At 46.0% G+C, this 19,878-nt stretch overlaps 1 protein-coding gene across 1 annotated transcript in view; it reads right to left on the bottom strand.

Moving 5' to 3' along the window:
* RYR3 (ryanodine receptor 3) overlaps positions 1 to 19,878 on the bottom strand; it is a 563,044-nt gene that overhangs the window by 133,519 nt on the left and 409,647 nt on the right. The window contains 5 exon segments of the mRNA XM_060146948.1: positions 5,285 to 5,420; positions 9,214 to 9,317; positions 10,466 to 10,595; positions 12,068 to 12,182; positions 14,435 to 14,708. Of these exon segments, the coding sequence (XP_060002931.1) occupies positions 5,285 to 5,420; positions 9,214 to 9,317; positions 10,466 to 10,595; positions 12,068 to 12,182; positions 14,435 to 14,708 (759 nt within the window).

Below are 19,878 nucleotides of genomic sequence, written 5' to 3' on the forward strand. Positions count from 1 at the left end.
CATCACCCACTATGACCACCCCTACCATCACTCACCACTACCCACGAAACATTATCACCACACGTACCATCACTAACCACCACTCACCTTGATCACCTCACAAAACCCACGATGGCTACCACTCAACCATCATATCCCATCATCACTGTCATCACCAATCACTACCGACTATTACTACCTTCACTATGACTCACCCACCATCACCACCTACCACCAACCGACCCCTACCATCTCCCATCACCCACCATAACCACTCCCGTTATCTATCATGATCACCCATAACACCTTCATCTTTCGCTGCTGAGCAGAGGCCACAGAAGTGGCCGGGAAGTCCTTTGTAATCACCTCTTAGATATAAAGACTTTGAAATAAAGATGTAAAGACAAAGAGCTTTGAGATCCCAAGGAATCTGTTTATGAGAATCTTCCCATTTCAAATGTCCTAATACTCTTGTAAGGATCACAGTAACAGTGCCAACTAACACAACTGTAGGCTTACTACATTTCTGGCAGTGTGCTAATCTGAGTTCTCCATGGATTACCTCATTTAAGCCTCACAACAACTCTGTGAGTTATATGCAATTATTATCTCTGTTTTATATACAAAAAACCCCCGAGGCTAGGAAAGTTTTAGTAACTTGCCTAAATTCACAGAGCTAGTGATGGAGCCATATCTGAACCCAAGATACTCCAGCCTCCAGCCCAACCTCTTCCATGTCATTCTGCTGTGACTGAGCCACTCTATCTCCTCTAGGTGCTCAACAAGATTCTAATTTTTTCTTTTTCCATACTTGCCATCCCTCTCTCTTTCATGCTCTCCCCTGTGACAGTCCACTCCTACCATTTCAACTGCAGGTGACCCGCAAGTCTACTCAGTCCCAATCTGTTGCCTGATTGATCTCTATCCTATTGCCCCAATTAGGGGCATCTCCATTTGGGGTTTGCAAATCATTACCTGAATCACACAAGCTCATTACCCTCCATCTCAAACCATTTTCTCCTTTTGACCATCCTTATTTCTTTTCTCCCTACCCTTAAATCTCTAAGCTTCAGGACTTCCCTGGTGGCATAGTGGTTAAGAATCTACCTGACAATGCAGGGGACAAGGGACACGGGTTCAATCCCTGGTCCGGGAAGATCCCACATGCCATGAAGCAACTAAGCCCATGTGCCACAACTACTGAGCCTGTGCTCTACAGCCCATAAGCCACAACTACTGAGCCTGCATGCCACAACTACTGAAGCCCGTGCACTCCAGAGCCCATGCTCTGCAGCAAGAGAAGCCACCGCAATGAGAAGCCCGTGTACCGCAAAGAGGAGTAGCCCCCACTGGCCGCAACTAGAGAAAGCCCGCGTGCAGCAATGAAGACCCAACACACACACACACACACACACACACACACACACACACAAAATCTCTAACCTTCAAAGTGACTTCTGTTCCTTTTCTCCCAACATACCCAGGGCCCAGCCACCAGAGTCATCGCCACCAGCGAGTCCTGTAAATTCTGTCTCTGCAATTTATTTCCAGCTGATCTCCTCCATCCCATTCCCATCACTACCATTATAATTCAGAAACTCATTATCCTAACCTGGACACAGAAGCTCCCAGTGGTTGCCATCAATCTCTCTTCTTTCCCACTTCTCTGCACACTGAATCAAGACAAAACTCTTCAGCTTGGCATTTAGATTCTCCCTAGTATAGCTGCCTACCTACCTTTTAAACCTTGTCTCTTACCACTGTCAACCATGTATCTATCCTCTAGATCAGCCAATCACTGCGTTTCCTAAGCATGTGTGCTTTAGCTCTCAGGCCACTGTTCAAGCTTCTCCCTACCTGGATCACCTCTTCTGCATCTCTGCATCTGGAAATCTGACCCTTCAAAGCTCATCTCTAATATCACCTCCCCCAGGAGGCTTTTTCTGATCTCAACAGGATGTGAGCTTCCCCTCGTGAAATCCTCTATCACTCTGTCCCTACCTTACTCCACTCCTTATTACAGTGACCTCTCTCCATGCCTGTTCCACTTACTAGACTGTTAATTCTTTCAATGCAAAAGCCAACATCCTTTGCCAAGACCAAATGTGGCCTTTATATAATAGAGACACAATAAACACTAAAGTGCACATATCTTCCTACTGATGGTCTAATAGATTGCTAGAATGTATTGCATTATGAAATCGTACTGCAGAGAATATATTAAAAAGACATAAAACAATCTGAAAGCAAAGAGGGTGGACCAAATGCTTTTGGTTTAGAGTTTAGCTGAATATGGTAGTACCTAATAAGCATAAGGAAGTTTTGGAATTTGGCCATCCAGGTAAGACCATAGCCAGTGGACTCCTCTACCTTCATAACCCATGTGGACAGTCCCACTAATTGACTCATAAAGCACTTGATCTTGACTGTGAAGGTGGCCAACATGAATAAATGGGTCCTGCCTGTATCTGGTTTGTGTCATACAGTCTATTTACATAATTTGGTGACATTTATAAATCCTTAAAATCTATTTAACAAAAAATTTCCCTTTATTACCACAGTAACTCTGCGCTAATTCTGGACATGCAATCATCTGAATTAGAAGTAAGACAGACTATTAGAGGATGCTCTGAAACTGGCCTCAGAGGAAGAAAATGGAGTTTAGCAATGCTGATGATGGACAGACAGGAGGGACAGTGACGAACACGCAGAGAGAGAAGCAGAAGGCCTGAGTTCCTAAAAACTTGGCTGGATGAGTCCCAGGGGAAAAAGAGGTAGACATCTCAAGGTCTGTCACCAAGTCAGGAAAGGGGAAAAACCGGGACAATGGAAACCATTCAAGTATTAAGAATAGAGTGCATTATGGTGTAGGAAAATAAGCATGGGGGGGTGGGGAGGGGAAGGAAAACAAGAAGAACACATGGGAATATAATGATCACGTCACACCAATATATATATATATATACACATATATATATATGTATGTATGTGTATATATATATATATATATATATATATTTTTTTTTTTTTTTTTTTTTTTTTTGCGGTACGCAGGCCTCCCACTGCCGTGCCCTCTCCCGTTGCGGAGCACAGGCTCCGGACGCGCAGGCTCAGCGGCCACGGCTTACGGGCCCAGCCGCTCCGCGGCATGTGGGATCTTCCCGAACCGGGGCACGAACTCGTGTCCCCTGCATCGGCAGGTGGACTCTCAACCACCGTGCCACCAGGGAAGCCCCATCGCCAATATATTTTTAGGTGAATTCTCATAGTTAGAAAAATCGGCATGATTGTTTATTAGGTGCAATCCCTCTTTGTGATCACTTAACCGGCCCAGATGGATTTGTTGGCCTGAAACTCCAAACTGGGAAAAAGGAGAACTATTTTAACTATAACGTAAATGTAAGTGAATTAGTATTTTAGCAGAATCTAGGGAGACAAGGTACAGTTTTAAGAAAGTAGTTTACTTATTTTACACAATATTCAGCACATTAAACTAGTGAAAATACAGAATTTGTGTCAACTTGGAATTCACTATAAATGAGAGGTGACTTGTATCAATATTAAGAAGAATAATGTTTAGGGTTTCCATAGCGATTTTTTTCTCCTGGGAGTTTAGTTACCTTTAACAGCAATCAGTTATTCCTGATTTTTATTCATCCATCCATCCATCCATCCATCCTTCCTTCCTTCTTTCCTTCCATCCAACCATCCATCCATCCATCCATCCATCCATCCTTCCTCCCATCCATCTATCCATCCATCCATCCATCCATCCATCCATCCATCCTTCCTCCCATCCATCTATCCATCCATCCATCCATCCATCCATCCTTCCTTCCTTCTTTCCTTCCATCCAACCATCCATCCATCCATCCATCCATCCATCCATCCATCCATCCTTCCTCCCATCCATCTATCCATCCATCCATCCATCCATCCATCCATCCATCCTTCCTCCCATCCATCTATCCATCCATCCATCCATCCATCCATCCATCCATCCATCCATCCTTCCTTCCTTCTTTCCTTCCATCCAACCATCCATCCATCCATCCATCCATCCATCCATCCTTCCTTCCTTCTTTCCTTCCATCCAACCATCCATCCATCCATCCATCCATCCATCCATCCTTCCTCCCATCCATCTATCCATCCATCCATCCATCCATCCATCCATCCTTCCTCCCATCCATCCATCCATCCATCCATCCTTCCTCCCATCCATCCATCCATCCATCCATCCATCCATCCATCCTTCCTCCCATCCATCCATCCATCCATCCATCCATCCATCCATCCTTCCTCCCATCCATCCATCCATCCATCCATCCATCCATCCATCCATCCATCCATCCTTCCTCCCATCCATCTATCCATCCATCCATCCATCCATCCATCCATCCATCCATCCTTCCTTCCTTCTTTCCTTCCATCCAACCATCCATCCATCCATCCATCCATCCATCCATCCTTCCTTCCTTCTTTCCTTCCATCCAACCATCCATCCATCCATCCATCCATCCATCCATCCTTCCTCCCATCCATCTATCCATCCATCCATCCATCCATCCATCCATCCTTCCTCCCATCCATCCATCCATCCATCCATCCTTCCTCCCATCCATCCATCCATCCATCCATCCATCCATCCATCCATCCTTCCTCCCATCCATCCATCCATCCATCCATCCATCCATCCATCCATCCATCCATCCATCCTTCCTCCCATCCATCCATCCATCCATCCATCCATCCATCCATCCATCCATCCTTCCTCCCATCCATCCATCCATCCATCCATCCATCCATCCATCCATCCATCCATCCTTCCTCCCATCCATCCATCCATCCATCCATCCATCCATCCATCCATCCATCCATCCATCCATCCATCTATCCATCCATCCATCCATCCATCCATCCATCCATCAATCCATCCATCCATCCAACCAACTAATAGTCTAAGGATCTGGAGGCACACCTGCATTTAATTCTGTGAAACAGGTGAGATCAAGATATTAATAAGCCCCCTCTTTTAGGAGAAGAGGTACAGAGAGATGACAAGCCCAAGCCCATGCAGTGAGTTCCTTGCAGGCTCTGGCACTAGAGCTCAGGACTGTCCATTGGATTCTACTCTTGATCCTTGTCTAGCCTCATTCTCCCTGAGATTTTTCTTCCAGCTGCCACCTACCTATAGAATCTATCATATTTATGGAGAGGAAGCAGTGCAAAGGATTTCCTTTTCCTAGTATCCACCACAATTATGCCATCCTAGGTCTGAAAAACATGGAAAACTGAGACTCACTGTTCACGAAGACAGCAAACCTCAGGAAGGACAGGTAGCGCTCCCCTTCAATGGGGTTCCAGCCGACATCAGGGTATCCTTTGGCCAGAAGCATGGGGCAGCTCTGTAGGCCACAGCCTGCCAAGTAGGTCACCACCTGCCAAGAACAATACAAAAGTAAGTGCCCAGCTTTTTTTTTTTTTAATGTGAGTTTTTTACATAGCTATACAGCAGGCAAAATTCTGGGAACTGAAGGGCTTTCATTTACCTAGAAGCTAGAGAGAGCCCAGGACTTTCCAGGTAAATAATTTAGTAGATTTGAAATTGGAACCTTTTATTCTTTTTTTTTTTTTTTTTTGCGGTACGCGGGCCTCTCACCGTTGTGGCCTCTCCCGTTGCGGAGCATAGGCTCCGGACGTACAGGCTCAGTGGCCATGGCTCATGGGCCCAGCCACTCTGTGGCATGTGGGATCTTCCCAGACCGGGGCACGAACCCATGTCCCCTGCATCGGCAGGCGGACTCTCAACCACCGCGCCACCAGGGAAGCCCCCTTTCATTCATTTTTGTTTCCAAGCAGTTGACGAGACTGATGATCACTGCTATGTAGGAACACTCCACGTGCTATAGTTCCATGGATTTTCCAGTTCTGGCAAGAGGGATCTGCCATTTAAAAGTAGGCCTAAGTAGGGTGTCTCTGGGGAGGCAACAGTGGATGCAGGCTGGCCATGTTCATTTGGCCATGCTATTTCAAGACCAAAATGTTCAGTCACTGGTTGACTGGGTGGGCCTTCAACTAATCAGGGGTCCCTAGGTAAGTTCTGGCTCAACAACAGCTGTCCCAAGTCAGGAGCTGAGACGTTCAACGTGGGAGGACGGCTAGCAAAGAGGTCATGGCCACTTAAGGACTAGGATGGGTAGTGTGTTCTCTTCACTTCCAGGTTACCAGACACTTAGCAGAAGATCTCAGCTCTGCGATCTGGTAGAATATTTTAGAATCTCCCTACTTTTCAGAAGGTACCAGGCTAAAAGCTTAGCAAATAGACCTCCTGTGCTTGAAATGCAGTTGTCATTCTAATTTAGCCTCTGATATTCTATGTACGCGGGGAGAAGAGGGGAATCCATCGTGCTGCTAATCTTCCAAGTCAGGATGGTGTTTTCAATTTTTAGTCCCCAGGGCCTAGCACAGAGTAGGGGCTCAATAAACATTTGGCAAATGACTCATGTATTTGCTGACAGCACATACTCTAAGTCATTTTGAAAGACTGATGGATCTAAGTCAAAACTCGGTAAGAAACTATCATCACACTTTTTCCTACTTAAAGGAGCGAGAATATTATTATGCTTGGAGTTTAGATTTTGTTTGGTCTTAAAAATGTCTGGAAAAGGGCTTCCCTGGTGGCGCAGTGGTTAAGAATCCGCCTGCCAATGCAGGGGACATGGGTTTGAGCCCTGGTCCGGGAAGATCCCACATGCCGTGGAGCAACGAAGCCCACGCGCCACAACTACTGAGCCTGCGCTCTAGTGTGTGAGCCACAACTACTGAGCCCACGTGCCTAGAGCCTGTGCTCCACAAGAGAAGCCACCACAATGAGAAGCCCGCGCACCGCAACGAAGAGTAGCCTCCACTCGCCGCAACTAGAGAAAGCCCGCGCACAGCAACGAAGCCCCGATGCAGCCATAAATAAGTAAATAAATAAAGTCCGGAAAAGCATTAATAAAAGCAGGAATTAGGCAGAGTTTTCAGGGTTACAGGTGCAGGGCATTTCACTGGCCACAAAAATAAGTGCTCGTGTGTGTGTGTGTGTGTGTGTGTGTCTGTGTGTGGTTGCTGTTCCGTCTCAGGCCTGATTCCTGCTGTGATACATAGAAGGGTGGAACGGAATGGCAGCATTCACTGGTCCTTCGCCTTCTCCCCCAGGGACCACACTTGGGGCGTTTCCTGACATCGGTCTGAGTAAAGCCTGCGCACTGTGCTGAGCCACGAGAACCACCTGAAAAGGAGGCAGCAACCCCATCATCCTCCTCTACAGATTTCCCTGGGTCCCCTTTCTCCCCTCTCCCTGCCTCCTGGCCTCCACTCAACATATCTTGCATCTTCTGAGGGAGGCTTGTGGTCCTTGTCGAGCAGTATCAACTGAACAGGTGAACGAGGCTGACGCTGGGATGCTGGGCACTGAGGCTTGTGGCACTGTCTCGTCAAAAGAGAACCGTTAACTGCTTTTAAATACAGGTGTCAGTTATCATCACAGCACCCAGATAAAACCCGTGATATTTATTGCTGTCTAAATGCGTGAAGAGCTGAGCCTGACTGAAGTCTGTCCCACAGAGGCAGAGGCCAGGAATACCCAGGGCATTTACGGAGCAGCTATCACATATCATGCTGCTGGGTGCAGAGCTGCTGAGTCCCTGCGTGTATGCGGGCAGGGGGGTTGTCTTGTTTCTGTTCCAGTCAGTTCTTCTTACTGAAACCAGAAAGTGTTTTCTAACATATAAACGGTGTTGTGTTGCTCCTCTGCTTGAAGCCCTCCAGTGGCTTCCGTGGCTCCAGGCTCTACAGGGAGGTCCCACAATATAATAGGCAAGAGCACAGCCTCTGGAGCCCAGTGCTTTTGACCCCTGGCTCTGACACTTACAAACCCCACGACACTTACAAACCCCACGACACTGAGAATGCTCCCTAATCTCTCTGTGCCTCAGTTTCCTCTCCTATAACTAGGGCAACAATAAAAAGGCTTGTCCTGAGGGTCATGTGAGTTAATTCCGAGTGGGGTATGTCACACAGTGATTCCGGAGGAGAGTGGACTTCTGTTATTAGCAGCGATGGCAGCACAAGGCCCATTCCTTTCTGCTCGCACTCTGCGCTCTGGTCACACCCAGCTTTCCGAAGTTCAAGCACACCACGCTCTCCTCTCTGAACTTCAAACATTCCTGGCACGCGCTTCCCCGCGATGTGACCGAGTAGCTTCTGCCCACGCTGGGGGTCATCTCTTTGCTGAGGGCCTTTTCTGATCCCCTTGTCAGGGTCAGGGGCCCACTCCTAGGTGCTCCCAAACCCACCACGCGGTGGACGACCTTCTCCTTGTCCCCCTACTAGATTGCTCCTCTCCGTACTCGGGAAGTTCACTGGCAATCTCGTCAGCTGTCTAGTCAAGGAAACAGTCCCAAGACAGGACAAATGATGGAGGCGAGGTGGCCTGACCCCCACCAGGAGTGCACTTCACAGTCCCGACGACGTGGGGTAGCTCAGTTTCGTCTCCTCTGTCCACGGAGGGGACATGTGTGGGCCCTCTTTATCTTTAGAGTAATTATACCGTTTTCTGTCATGTCGCTTTCTTTAGTGTATCAACATGTAAATTCGATGACACAGAACTTTATTAGGAACCACAGGTCTCTGGTGGGCCCATGCAGACCAGTGAGGCTGGGCCTTCACACAAAAAGAACACACATGTCCACATGTCCATGTCTGTGGAGCTGGCGAGCCCAGACCACAGGAGATGCTTGGTCCTAATTATCACACAGCTGCCAGTGACTCACATCCATATATATATATATACATAATATATATGTGTGTGTGTATATATATATATATATATATATATATATATATATATATATATATATATATTTTTGCGGTTCGCGGGCCTCTCACTGCTGTGGCCTCTCCCGTTGTGGAGCACAGGCTCCGGACGCGCAGGCTCAGCCGCCACGGCTCACGGGCCCAGCCGCTCCGCGGCATGTGGGATCCTCCCGGACCGGGACACGAACCCGTGTCCCCTGCATCGGCAGGCGGACTCTCAACCGCTGCGCCACCAGGGAAGCCCCCCCCCCATATTTTTGTCACACGCTAAAGAGGTTCTGACAGAGACCCAGACTTCCGTCTGCTTTTCCTTGGCCTGGCTGTGCTGTAGGCAGTGGGGAGCAAGCACAGTGCCTCCCCGGGGCCAGTTACCTTCTCGAGGTCTGGTTCCTCTAAGCCCAGCGCTAACTCATTGTTGTCCATCACAGAGGAAGCAGCCACGTCCAGCGGGGTGGATCCTCTCATGGACGGGGAGGCTGAGGAAGGAGGAGAGAAGAAGAAAGAGAGAAAGAGGCCATCTAGCGCTGAGCTGAGGTTGCAGTGCACAGTAATGGCCAGGAGAGGGCAGCAAACACAAAACCTGGATCACATCGCTGTCCCCCGAGGGGGGCTGCCCACCCAATTTAAGAACAGCTCTATTTGCTATCTTTCCTCCCCACACTCATTACTGATTGTGAATATAGCTTCAGTTAGAAAATCAGTTCATAGGATCAGCTGGGACCCCGTATTTTCAAGGGCTTTTCTAACATGGAGGTTCTTGGGCCCCCATTTGGTGATCATTCAAAAGTCTCAGATGTCACTCGATCAACTAAGCTCACATAACTTGGCCATTTCTGGGGTCACCACCTAGAGTTAAAAAAAGCCTCAAACAGAATTAGCTCTTACAGTTAAATCAGGTCACCAACGTTGTCCTTCGTCTCCTTTGTTTGGTTCTTAGGCTAGAACTGAGAAGAACTTCAGGTGGCATTTTATAAAAAGGTTGGTCCGTGTATGGTTGCCTTTGATAAACAGGAAGACTGAGATGTCAGATTTCACGTGCACATCACGTGTGTATTTGAGTCTTCCACACATTCATTTGGTTTACATCCACAACAGTGAGAGAGGCATGTGCATGCGTGGGTTTTCTAGCAGTGGTGATGGATTTCACTCTTTGCCCATAGTTGCTCCTGGCCCGTCTGCCTTGCAGCTACGAACGCACTGGCTGGTTGGCTGATGGGACAGGCATGCAGCCCAAGAGGGGATTGGATCCATGACCTTGGTCTCGTGAGCACTGCTCCCTGGTCAGTTGAATGGGCTGGGAGGCGCTTTATCTCCAGACTACATCCACAGTCTCAGGCACCATTTCATACACCATGAGCCACTGGTCTCCAGAGAGAAGAGTCAAACTGTGGCTATGCTGACACAAATCTGTCACCAGCGCTGGTTGGCAGTGACCTCTCTACTTAGGTTGGAGAGCGGAGACATGGTATTATTATCATCTCACCTGTTTTTAGATCAGGCAGGGTTCCTTCTTATATTTAAAAATACCATAGCATGCATGTGACTTCTTTCCCTTTATTGCCTGAGTGGTCAGCAGGGGGAGGGTAACCTCTGAGCCAACAGCAGACGTTATGATGTGACCTACCTAGGCCAACACTGCTATTCTCCAGCAGGTAACTGAGATGCTCAAACATGGCCTTCTGATTTTGTCGGCTAATTCGACAGAAATAGCACAGGAAGCGGCAACAGCTAGCAACCATCTTTGGAAAGGCAATCTGTAGGGAGAAGTAGAAAGTGTCAGGGAGAAGAATCTATCACGAGGCCTTTCTGAAAAGGCTGACTTCAAAGAGTCTTAGGGTGAAGTCTTGCAAGCTGCCAACAGTTTGGAAAATGAATTTTCTCCTTACTTCCAGATGGTTCCAAGACTGATTCATAGGAGGGACAGAGAATACACACCTAAAAGAGGCTTCTAAAAATACTGAGAGCTAATTATAATTCCCGAAGTATCTTTTCTTTCAAAGAAAATAGATGTCAAACCAGAAACCCAGTCATCCTTACATGTCATGAGAAACTGTACAACCCTACATCAGACTATTCTAACTAGGAAGGGAGTAGACAGAAAGGCAGATGGGTGGTCACAGACAAACAAGACCCCAAACTATGATCAAACCTGAGTCTTCTGGGTAAAGATTGGCTCCTACAGTTGTAGAAGTCCCCAGAGCATCACCGTCTCAGACTGTGAGCCTTCCCCCTACTTCTGTCCTTGATAACTACTCTCCTATGGGCTCCTATAGTACTCGTAATATGATTCTTACAATTTAGCACTGAGATGCCAACTTCTATTACCATCTACAGTGCTTGGCTTCTCTGCGTAACAAAGTAATTAGCATCTCCAGGGCTTGGCCACATCTTCCGTCCGATCAGTCATGCTCAGTATATGGTATCAGTGTTGGCTCAGGACCCTAGAAAGCCCTTAATTTCTGCCTTTAGAGTCATGGAGGCTCTGGAAGCTCCAGTCTGCCTGCCTGCTGAGGCGTCCAGACATTTGCTCAGGGATCTCCTGGAGAGGGTCCACTTTCAAAAGAGACCGGAGGGAAGGAAGTGAGGAGGAAAGTAAGCCTGGCTCCTCTTCCTACCTCACAGCCCTCACCTGTCAATGCTGGTGGGGCTGCTTCCTAGGATCAGGCACTTCGGAATTTCCAATATTTGAAAACACACCCCATCTTCTGCCTTCAGAAGCTCTCTAGCTCTGAAGAGGACCCAGACAAACTGGGATACAGGCCCAGGTGGGCCCAATCGGCACTCCCTGCCCCCTGGCAACAGGAGCTCCCCCTGACAGCAGGCTCCTTATGGGGGAGCCGGCCAGGAATTCCAGCATCGTCAGGAACTTGGCTCAGAGAGGAAACACGCGTACTCTGGTGGGAACACTGCCAGGATCGTTATTAAAATCGTGTTCTCCTTTAGAACAGCCTTCTCCTGACACAGCACCAAACACAGCAGGCTCCTAAGTGGGGCCAGAGGTGTTCCATCTCCGAAGGAGCAGGGCTGCAGAGGATGGGAAGAAGACTAAGCAGCCCAGTGGAATGAGCGAGAAGAACTACACTGGCTGGACCCCATCTCATGGCTCCTTCCTGGCTGTGTGCTCATCCCCGCCCCCTCCTTGGGAAGAGTCACTAGGCAGTTGGCACCACCTCATGTGTCCCTGCCCAGGGGTCAAGTTCTGGTTAAATTCTCCTCGGAGCATTACCTGAGATTTCTCTGCACCCAGCACGTTCACCATCACCTCCATGACTGTCTCGTGCATGCCAAGGACTCGCATGAGGTTGGGGTGCTGGTAAAACACCTTGTTGTTCATTATGTCTCTAGGGTAATCAGAGAGAGAGGTCAGCCCTTGCTTATTTCAACGCTACGACAATTCAGGGGCGAGAACACACAAATGCACAAACATACTCGGGGTGAAGTAATGTACATGTGACGTGCTGGAAAGATGCTAAGAAGGCACTAGGTTGGTGAGAATATACATGGAGGGCCTTTCTTTAGCTGAAAGGAATATTTTGTGCTCCTTTATTTCTACTAAGTGCTCTCTTTCTTTGAAATATTTCCTTCTAATGACATTAAACAGTTGTCCCTTGCCTTTTTTGCTTGTAATAGTTTTGAGACAGCTCAAATCACTGGATTTCTCTTCCTCTGTGTGCTAAGGGTCTTCTATTTTCCGTTCTCTTGTCCTTATATCTATGCCTCTATGTACCTCAGTTATCCAAATGGTAGGGCTGTACCCTTTCCTTAAGGCAATTGTGTATTAGGTACCAATGACATTTTTGGACAGCAGTGCTAAAAAATCAATGAAATGATCAACAATGAAACATAAAAGGAATTATATTTTTAAGTCATTCAACATAAATTCACATAATAAAGCTGCAGGCAAATCAAAACACAGAAGCAGCCTGTGACGGGGCTGTGGAATCCCTCGCAGGTGGTTACTCTCTGCCCATACCCATTCCCCCAAGGGTTGCAGCTGTTAAGAGGAGACACAATCAGTTTTTAGCGCAGCTGTGTCTACTGCAAGGGCTGGGGGAGAGGCTAATTCTGTGGCTTTTTTCTCTTTCCATAGAAGTCTCTTCATCTCTATTATAAGATTCCTCTTTGGAAATGAGTTTAAAAAATGCATGCATCTTCCCCCGACTCCCAGCAGGTGTCCTCAGAGTCCCTGTTCTGGGGCTCAGTGATGCTCCTTTACTCTGCAGGCTCGTGGGTGGTAGGATGGAACATCCAGCGGCAGGAAGGTTGTAGCTCTAGTGCTTGATTTTAATCAAGTAAAACTGTGGGCTGGTCAGTGAACCTTGTGGGGCTTCAGTTTTCTCACCTGCAAAAGGGAACTATGCTACCTAATTAAAGGAAATCTTTTTGATGTCTAAAATGTGATCTTGCTTGTGGTATATATATACAATGGAACACTACTCAGCCATAAAAAAGAATGAAAATTTGCTATTTGCAGGAACGTGGATGAACTTGGGGGGCATTACGCTAAGCGAAATAAATCAGACAAAGAAAGACAAATACTGTTATGATATCACTTATATGTAGAATCTAAAAAATATAACAAACTAGTGAATACAACAAAAAAGAAGCAGACCCACAGATATAGAAACCAAATTAGTGGTTACCAGTGGGGAGGCGGGGAGGGGAAACATAGGGGTGGGGCAGTGGGAGGTACAAACTGTTGGGTGTGAGACAGGCTCAAGGATGTATTGTACAACACGGAGAACTTAGCCAATATTTTGTAATAACTGTAAATGAAAAGTAACCTTTAAAAATTGTATAAAATAAAAAAAATTTTTAAATGATGAAAATAAAAATAAATAAATAAAATGCCATCTTTCTGGTGACGTGGCTTCTAAGGAAGAGCCACGAGCTGCTGTCATGGGGAAAGGGTCTCAGAGAACTGAAGAAAATGACTCCACATCAGTCCTGAAAAAAGGGAGGAATTGGGCTGTAATTTTTCAGAGGAAGTCTCAGAAGATCTCCAGTCAAAAACTGAAGCGCTCAAAACGTTTCTCTCTTGTGGAGCTGAACACACTGCCCCTTCCTCTGGATTTTTTCATTGCCTCCCTGGGGCTACTTTTATCAGATTCAAACTAAATATCTGCTTTTCTCCAAGATTCCTCCCCACTTCTTCTGGCCATGCCCCTTCATCCCCAGTAGCCCACTGTCTGGTCTCTCAGGTTACCGAAGGTGACTGATTTAACGAGCACATAATCCCATGAGGAGTGAAGTCAGGATGGGGGCACACGTAGGTTTTATGTGATTTGATTCCAGAACTGCCATGTAGCAAGTTGAACCATTTTCCCATCGGAAGTTTCTTTTTTTTTTTTTTCGGTATGCGGGCCTCTCACTGTTGTAGTCTCTCCCGTTGTGGAGCACAGGCTCCGGACACGCAGGCTCAGCGGCCATGGCTCACGGGCCCAGCCGCTCCACGGCACGTGGGATCTTCCCAGACCAGGGCACGAACCCGCGTTCCCCGCATCGGCAGGCTGACGCTCAACCACTGCGCCACCAGGGAAGCCCTCCCACCGGAAGCTTCTTGGAGAACCTGCCCTTGATGGGAATGACCTACCCCAGCCCGTTGATCATGAGGAGCTCCTCCTCCTTGCCCATCCGGACACTAAGCAGGCAGCGAATCTGGCCCAGGGCAGCCAGCAGGCTGATGGTGTCGCTCACGGAGGCCTGGCTGATGGTGTAGGTCTTCCGCAGAGCCTGCAGCAGCTCCCCGATGCTGTCGTACTGCCTCCGCAGGAGGTTGAACATCATCCGAACCAGCTCTGCATCCTGGATCTGGTCCTCCTGGGCCCAGCAGATCATGGTCTGTGAGATGAGCTCCTTCAGCGTCGCTAGAAGGACAAGAGGAAGGACCAGTACTGAGGCTGTCAAGGCTCAGGAGAGCTGCATACTTCCGCCACATCATTCAGTGATAACACACATCATCAGCTGGGCAGGGTTAAAAAATTCTTTTTTTAAGGGTGGGGTATGGCAGGTAGAGAAGTAGAACATATTACCAAAAGGCAGGACCGTGAGCCGTACTATAAGAAAAGAGTATCTCCACTTTGAATTGAGAAACCTAAATATTCTATTTGGATTAAATGACATTAAATGACCTTTGAATGATGCTGGATGTAGAAGACGAAATAAGACGCCTTCTTGCCTTCAGGGTGCTCACAAGCTGGTTCTTTACATTTTCATTTTGACTTAAAAGTTACATTTTATCTTTATTTTATAATATAATGTAATACGCACTAACATGGATGCAAGCCCCACGGGATAGAGTGGGGAGTGAGTGATTCTGGATGGATGAAAACATTAAGAAGACATTGGTCACTGCTTCTTTAGAGTAAAGCACTATTAAGTGCTGGGATTTCTCTACCATAACTGCTATTCTCCAAGTGTTCTAAAGATACCACGTACCACGAACTGAGTAAGCCATGCCATTGACTCAAGAACTCTAAAATATATTTGAGTTGACACAAACATAAAAGTACATTAGGGGATGCAGAGAAGTAGACTGACAACACTCTTTTAGGTCCAAAGACTTTGCAACACTGGACATCTGGTTGTGTTGTCCTGGATCTTTTTTTTTTTTTTTTTAGGTACGTGGGCCTCTCACTGTTGTGGCCTCTCCTGTCGCGGAGCACAGGCTCCGGACATGCAGGCTCAGCAGCCATGGCTCACGGGCCCAGCCACTCCGCGGCACGTGGGATCTTCCCGGACCGGGGCACGAACCCGTGTACCCTGCATTGGCAGGTGGACTCTCAACCACTGCGCCACCAGGGAAGCCCTGTCTTGGATCTTTGGCAGGAGTCAGCTGACATTATGTCAGGGACTAATTTCACAAGCATCAAGAGAGAAACCAGTATGACTCTGAATTCAAAATTTATCAGGGCTCACGCTGGTTGCACAGAAACACCACTGGCTGCACAAGTAAAGGAAAGACAGCTGAAGTGGGACTCAAACCAGCACTGGGACCTTCAGAGGTTGAACTGAATAGCCCCTGAGAAGTGCTGATGGGCACTGGTGGGGGAAGATGACCAAAAGAGAGAGGTAGATCTGTGCAGGACAGAGTGATGGGGGCCCTGCCAGAATGTCTGGGAAGGCACTGCTCAACCCCTTCCATGTCATACACATTTCCAGAAGACGCCCTAACGGAAGTTAGAAATGCTGCTCTTATAACTTCATCCAAGTCCAGCTCTGCCTGTCACACTCCTGCAAGGAATGGATGGCACCAAGATCGTTAATTCAGACCCAGTGATAAAGGCAGAGCTTCATCGGGGATGATGAAGGTCACATAGTCTATCAGTGAAATGACTGGGAATAAACTCAGATGGGTGCTCTCGGTAGCCTGTGCCCCATCTTGAACAGTCTCGTTTTCTACTCCATATCACTAAATATGGCAGATATCTGCTCTACATACAGTAATGGCTCATCATAAGGATATAAAAATAGAACTTCATTACCAAAGCTGCAGAAGAGATCTAGATGTAATGGATTAGTTTAATTTACCGCTGTGTCAATCAACCCTGTGGGTGTTTTAGGTTCAGATAGGAGACGTAAGCTGAAAAACTTAAAAAAGGATACCCAAGGCAGAGAGAAGCACAGTTAAAAGATGTTCCTAAGAGATCTCACTAGGCAGGGATTACTGACTAATATCTGTTAGGTTAGATAGTATCTGTACTCTCTGAGAGAGAAAAGTTGTTTGTGGTCTAAGCCTGGGCTCCTCTCAGGAACTTGTTTCCTCAGTAGCCAAATGCAAAAGTTCCTGTTTCTCCTACCTAATAGTCACACTAAGGAATAAAAGCAGGACAGAACCATAGACACTCTTGGATGCAACGTAATTTTATCTAGTCCTAGTCCTGTATGTACAGTTCCCTCTTAAGCCTGAATTTGGCCTGAAAGAATTACAGTTCTCAATACTTACAACCACATACTTTGCAGAGATAACACACATCACCACAGTCCCCGCCGCACTTGAAAAGCAACCAACAGAGTTGTTAATCAGCTCAAGGGTCATTCCAACAGGGAATTTTACAGAGTCATAATGAAACCAAGCAAATATTAGCTTTCCCTTAACCTGGCTTTCAGATTAATTCAGGATTTGGGCTTGCTCTTAGCCACCACTGACTTATCAATCCAAATCAACATTTGTAGCCCAGAGAACGAAACATTGCCAGCAAAGCATCTCATGAGAGGGCAAATGGGAAAGGAAAAAGCTATTTTTTTTTTGGAAAGGGCAAGATTTTATTTTATTTTAATATAGTTGATTTACAATGTTGTGTTAATTTCTGCTATACAGCAAAGTGATTCAGTTATACATATATATATACATGTACACACACACACACATATATATGTATACACAGTCTTTTTTTAAAGTTTTATTTTCCATTATGGTTTATCGCAGGACACTGAGTATAGTTCCCTGTGCTATCCAGTAGGATCTTGCTGTTATCCATTCTCTATGTAATAGTTTGTATCTGCTAATCCCAAACCCCCAATCCATCACACCCTCCCCCACAACCCTCCTTGACAACCACAAGTCTGTTCTCTATGTCTGTGAGTCCGTTTCTGGGAAACAGCTCTTTAACCCAAAAGGGTGGAGCAGGAAACGCCCCACAGGTTCTTCATCCAGGCCAGCCTTCAAGGCACGGATGAGACAACAGGATAAACAATTATCTGTGTGTGACCAAGCTAACGCTCAGTTAAAAAAATGTGACCCCAAGATCCTGACAGAAAGAGCAACTCGTCATTGTGTATGGATGGGCAGATGTAGTTCAGCCAAAGGCATGACATTTAAGGCCATTCTTGTTGGACAGGGGTTCAAACGGTGAGACCAAGGTCCAGAAAGTGAGACAAAGAATAACTATGAGAAGAAAATAAATTGGGGGGTGGGAGGAAACATTCTTAAGAACCCTGAGAAGCACACTTTGTGGCCTGACGTATGCTGAAGACCTAGCACCACCAAGGAAACGTAGACTGAATCACGAATTTCTAAAGGCCTAAACACTGCTGGGACTGAGAAAATGGAGCGTTATACCCCTGGCAGCAATGCTGTTGACAATTCCTCCGATTTTAATTAGCTCCCACGAGCCAGCATCAGAGAAGTGTAACCAGGGTAGAAAGGTTAAAAAGAATAAATTTTCTTTTCTTTTCTATTTTATAAAATAAATGTATTTATTTTTGGCTTCATTGGGTCTTTGTTGCTGCGCATGGGCTTTCTCTAGTTGCGGTGAGCGGGGGCTACTCTTCATTACGGTGCGCGGGCTTCTCACTGCGGTGGCTTCTCTTGTTGCGGAGCACGGGCTCTAGGCAAGCGGGCTTCAGTAGTTGTGGCTCGCAGGCTCTAGAGTGCAGGCTCAGTAGTTGTGGCACACAGGCCTATTTGCTCCGCGGCATGTGGGGTCTTCTCGGACCAGGGCTCGAACCCATGTCCCCTGCATTGGCAGGCAGACTCTCAACCACTATGCCACCAGGGAAGCTCAATACATTTTCTAGAATGTGGTAGGCTCTCCCTGTATCTGTACGTCTGGGGATTAAAATAATTAATGCACATAACCATGTCTGGCATATACCATGGGCTTAATAAAGGGTAACTATTATGCTATCTATGCCAGTAGCTATAAAAATGTGATCCACAGACCCCTGGGGTCTCCAAGACCCCTCAGGCAGTTTGCAAGGCCTACTGTATTTTCATAATAATTCTAAGATGTCGTTTGCCTTTTTAATTGTGTGGATAGCAACACTGATGGTGCAAAAGCAACAGCGAGTAAAACTGCTGGGGACATAGCACAAATCAAGGCAGCAGCACCAAACTCTACGCTTTCCTGCCACATCCCTGAAACAACGCCCAGGGTCTCATAAGAATGTTCTGAGTGAAATATAAAGATTATTAATTTTATTAACAATAAACTCTTGAGTATACATCCTTTCAATGTCCGGTCTGACAAAATGGGAAGCATGCCTAAAGCACTTCTGTTGTACAAAGGTCAGTGGTTTTCCTGAGGAAAAACACCTGTGCAATTGTCGTCATTGTTATGAGCTAAACGAGGTGCTTATTTCATGGAATGACATCTTAATTAAAAGAACGACAAACTATGGTTAATAGTTTGAGTATTAACCATAATACTCTCTTGAGTAACAGAAATAGTTTCTTAAAAATGAAAGAAGCCTGTCACTTGAAGGAAAACAACTGATAGTACCTATTGCCAAGTTTATCATTCGAGCTTTCAAGTGAAAACTAGAATTTTGCAAAATGTTTATCTGCCACTGTGAATTTGACAGCTTCCCAGCACTTAAAGACTTTTCTGATTAAGTTGTTGATATTAATGAATGATTTAAAAATATTTTATAATAAAATGTGTCAACATTTGAAAGCTCTGTAGAACTCAGTGAACCAGTAATTTCCCAAAGGTCAATGCATGATGTTACAAAAGCATCATGGGTAACAGAATCCATTTAACATGCAAGATAGACCAATGGATTGTTATGTAACCAAATACAAAAATTTCTTTAATATGATTTCAGATCCCACATAGCAAATTAACTTTTGAGGAACTATTACTTGCTGAGTTTTGACACAGTAGCAAAGAAGAATATCCACAATTAACTGAAAAGGCTACTAAAAACACTCCTTCCCTTTGCAACTATATATCTGTTTGAGGCCAATTCTCTAACCAGATATAAGAATTCCAAAAAAAACCCACCAAAAAACAGAATCTAGCTATCTTCTAAGTCAGACACAGATTTATAAAAATGCAAAACAATGTCACTCATCATTTTTTTAATTTTTAAAAATTCAGCTGTTTTTCATAGATGTAACATGTAATGTACATCTATGTAATGTAACATGTAATGGGTTTACTATTTATTATTTAATTTATTTATTGAAGTACAGTTGATTTATAATGTATTAGTTTCAGGTGTACAACACAGTGATTCAATATTTCTATAGATTATACTCCATTTAAAGTTATTATAAGATATTGGTGGGCTTCCCTGGTGGCACAGTGGTTA

The sequence above is a fragment of the Lagenorhynchus albirostris genome, chromosome 1, assembly GCF_949774975.1.
Source record: "Lagenorhynchus albirostris chromosome 1, mLagAlb1.1, whole genome shotgun sequence".
Taxonomy (NCBI): domain Eukaryota; kingdom Metazoa; phylum Chordata; class Mammalia; order Artiodactyla; family Delphinidae; genus Lagenorhynchus; species Lagenorhynchus albirostris.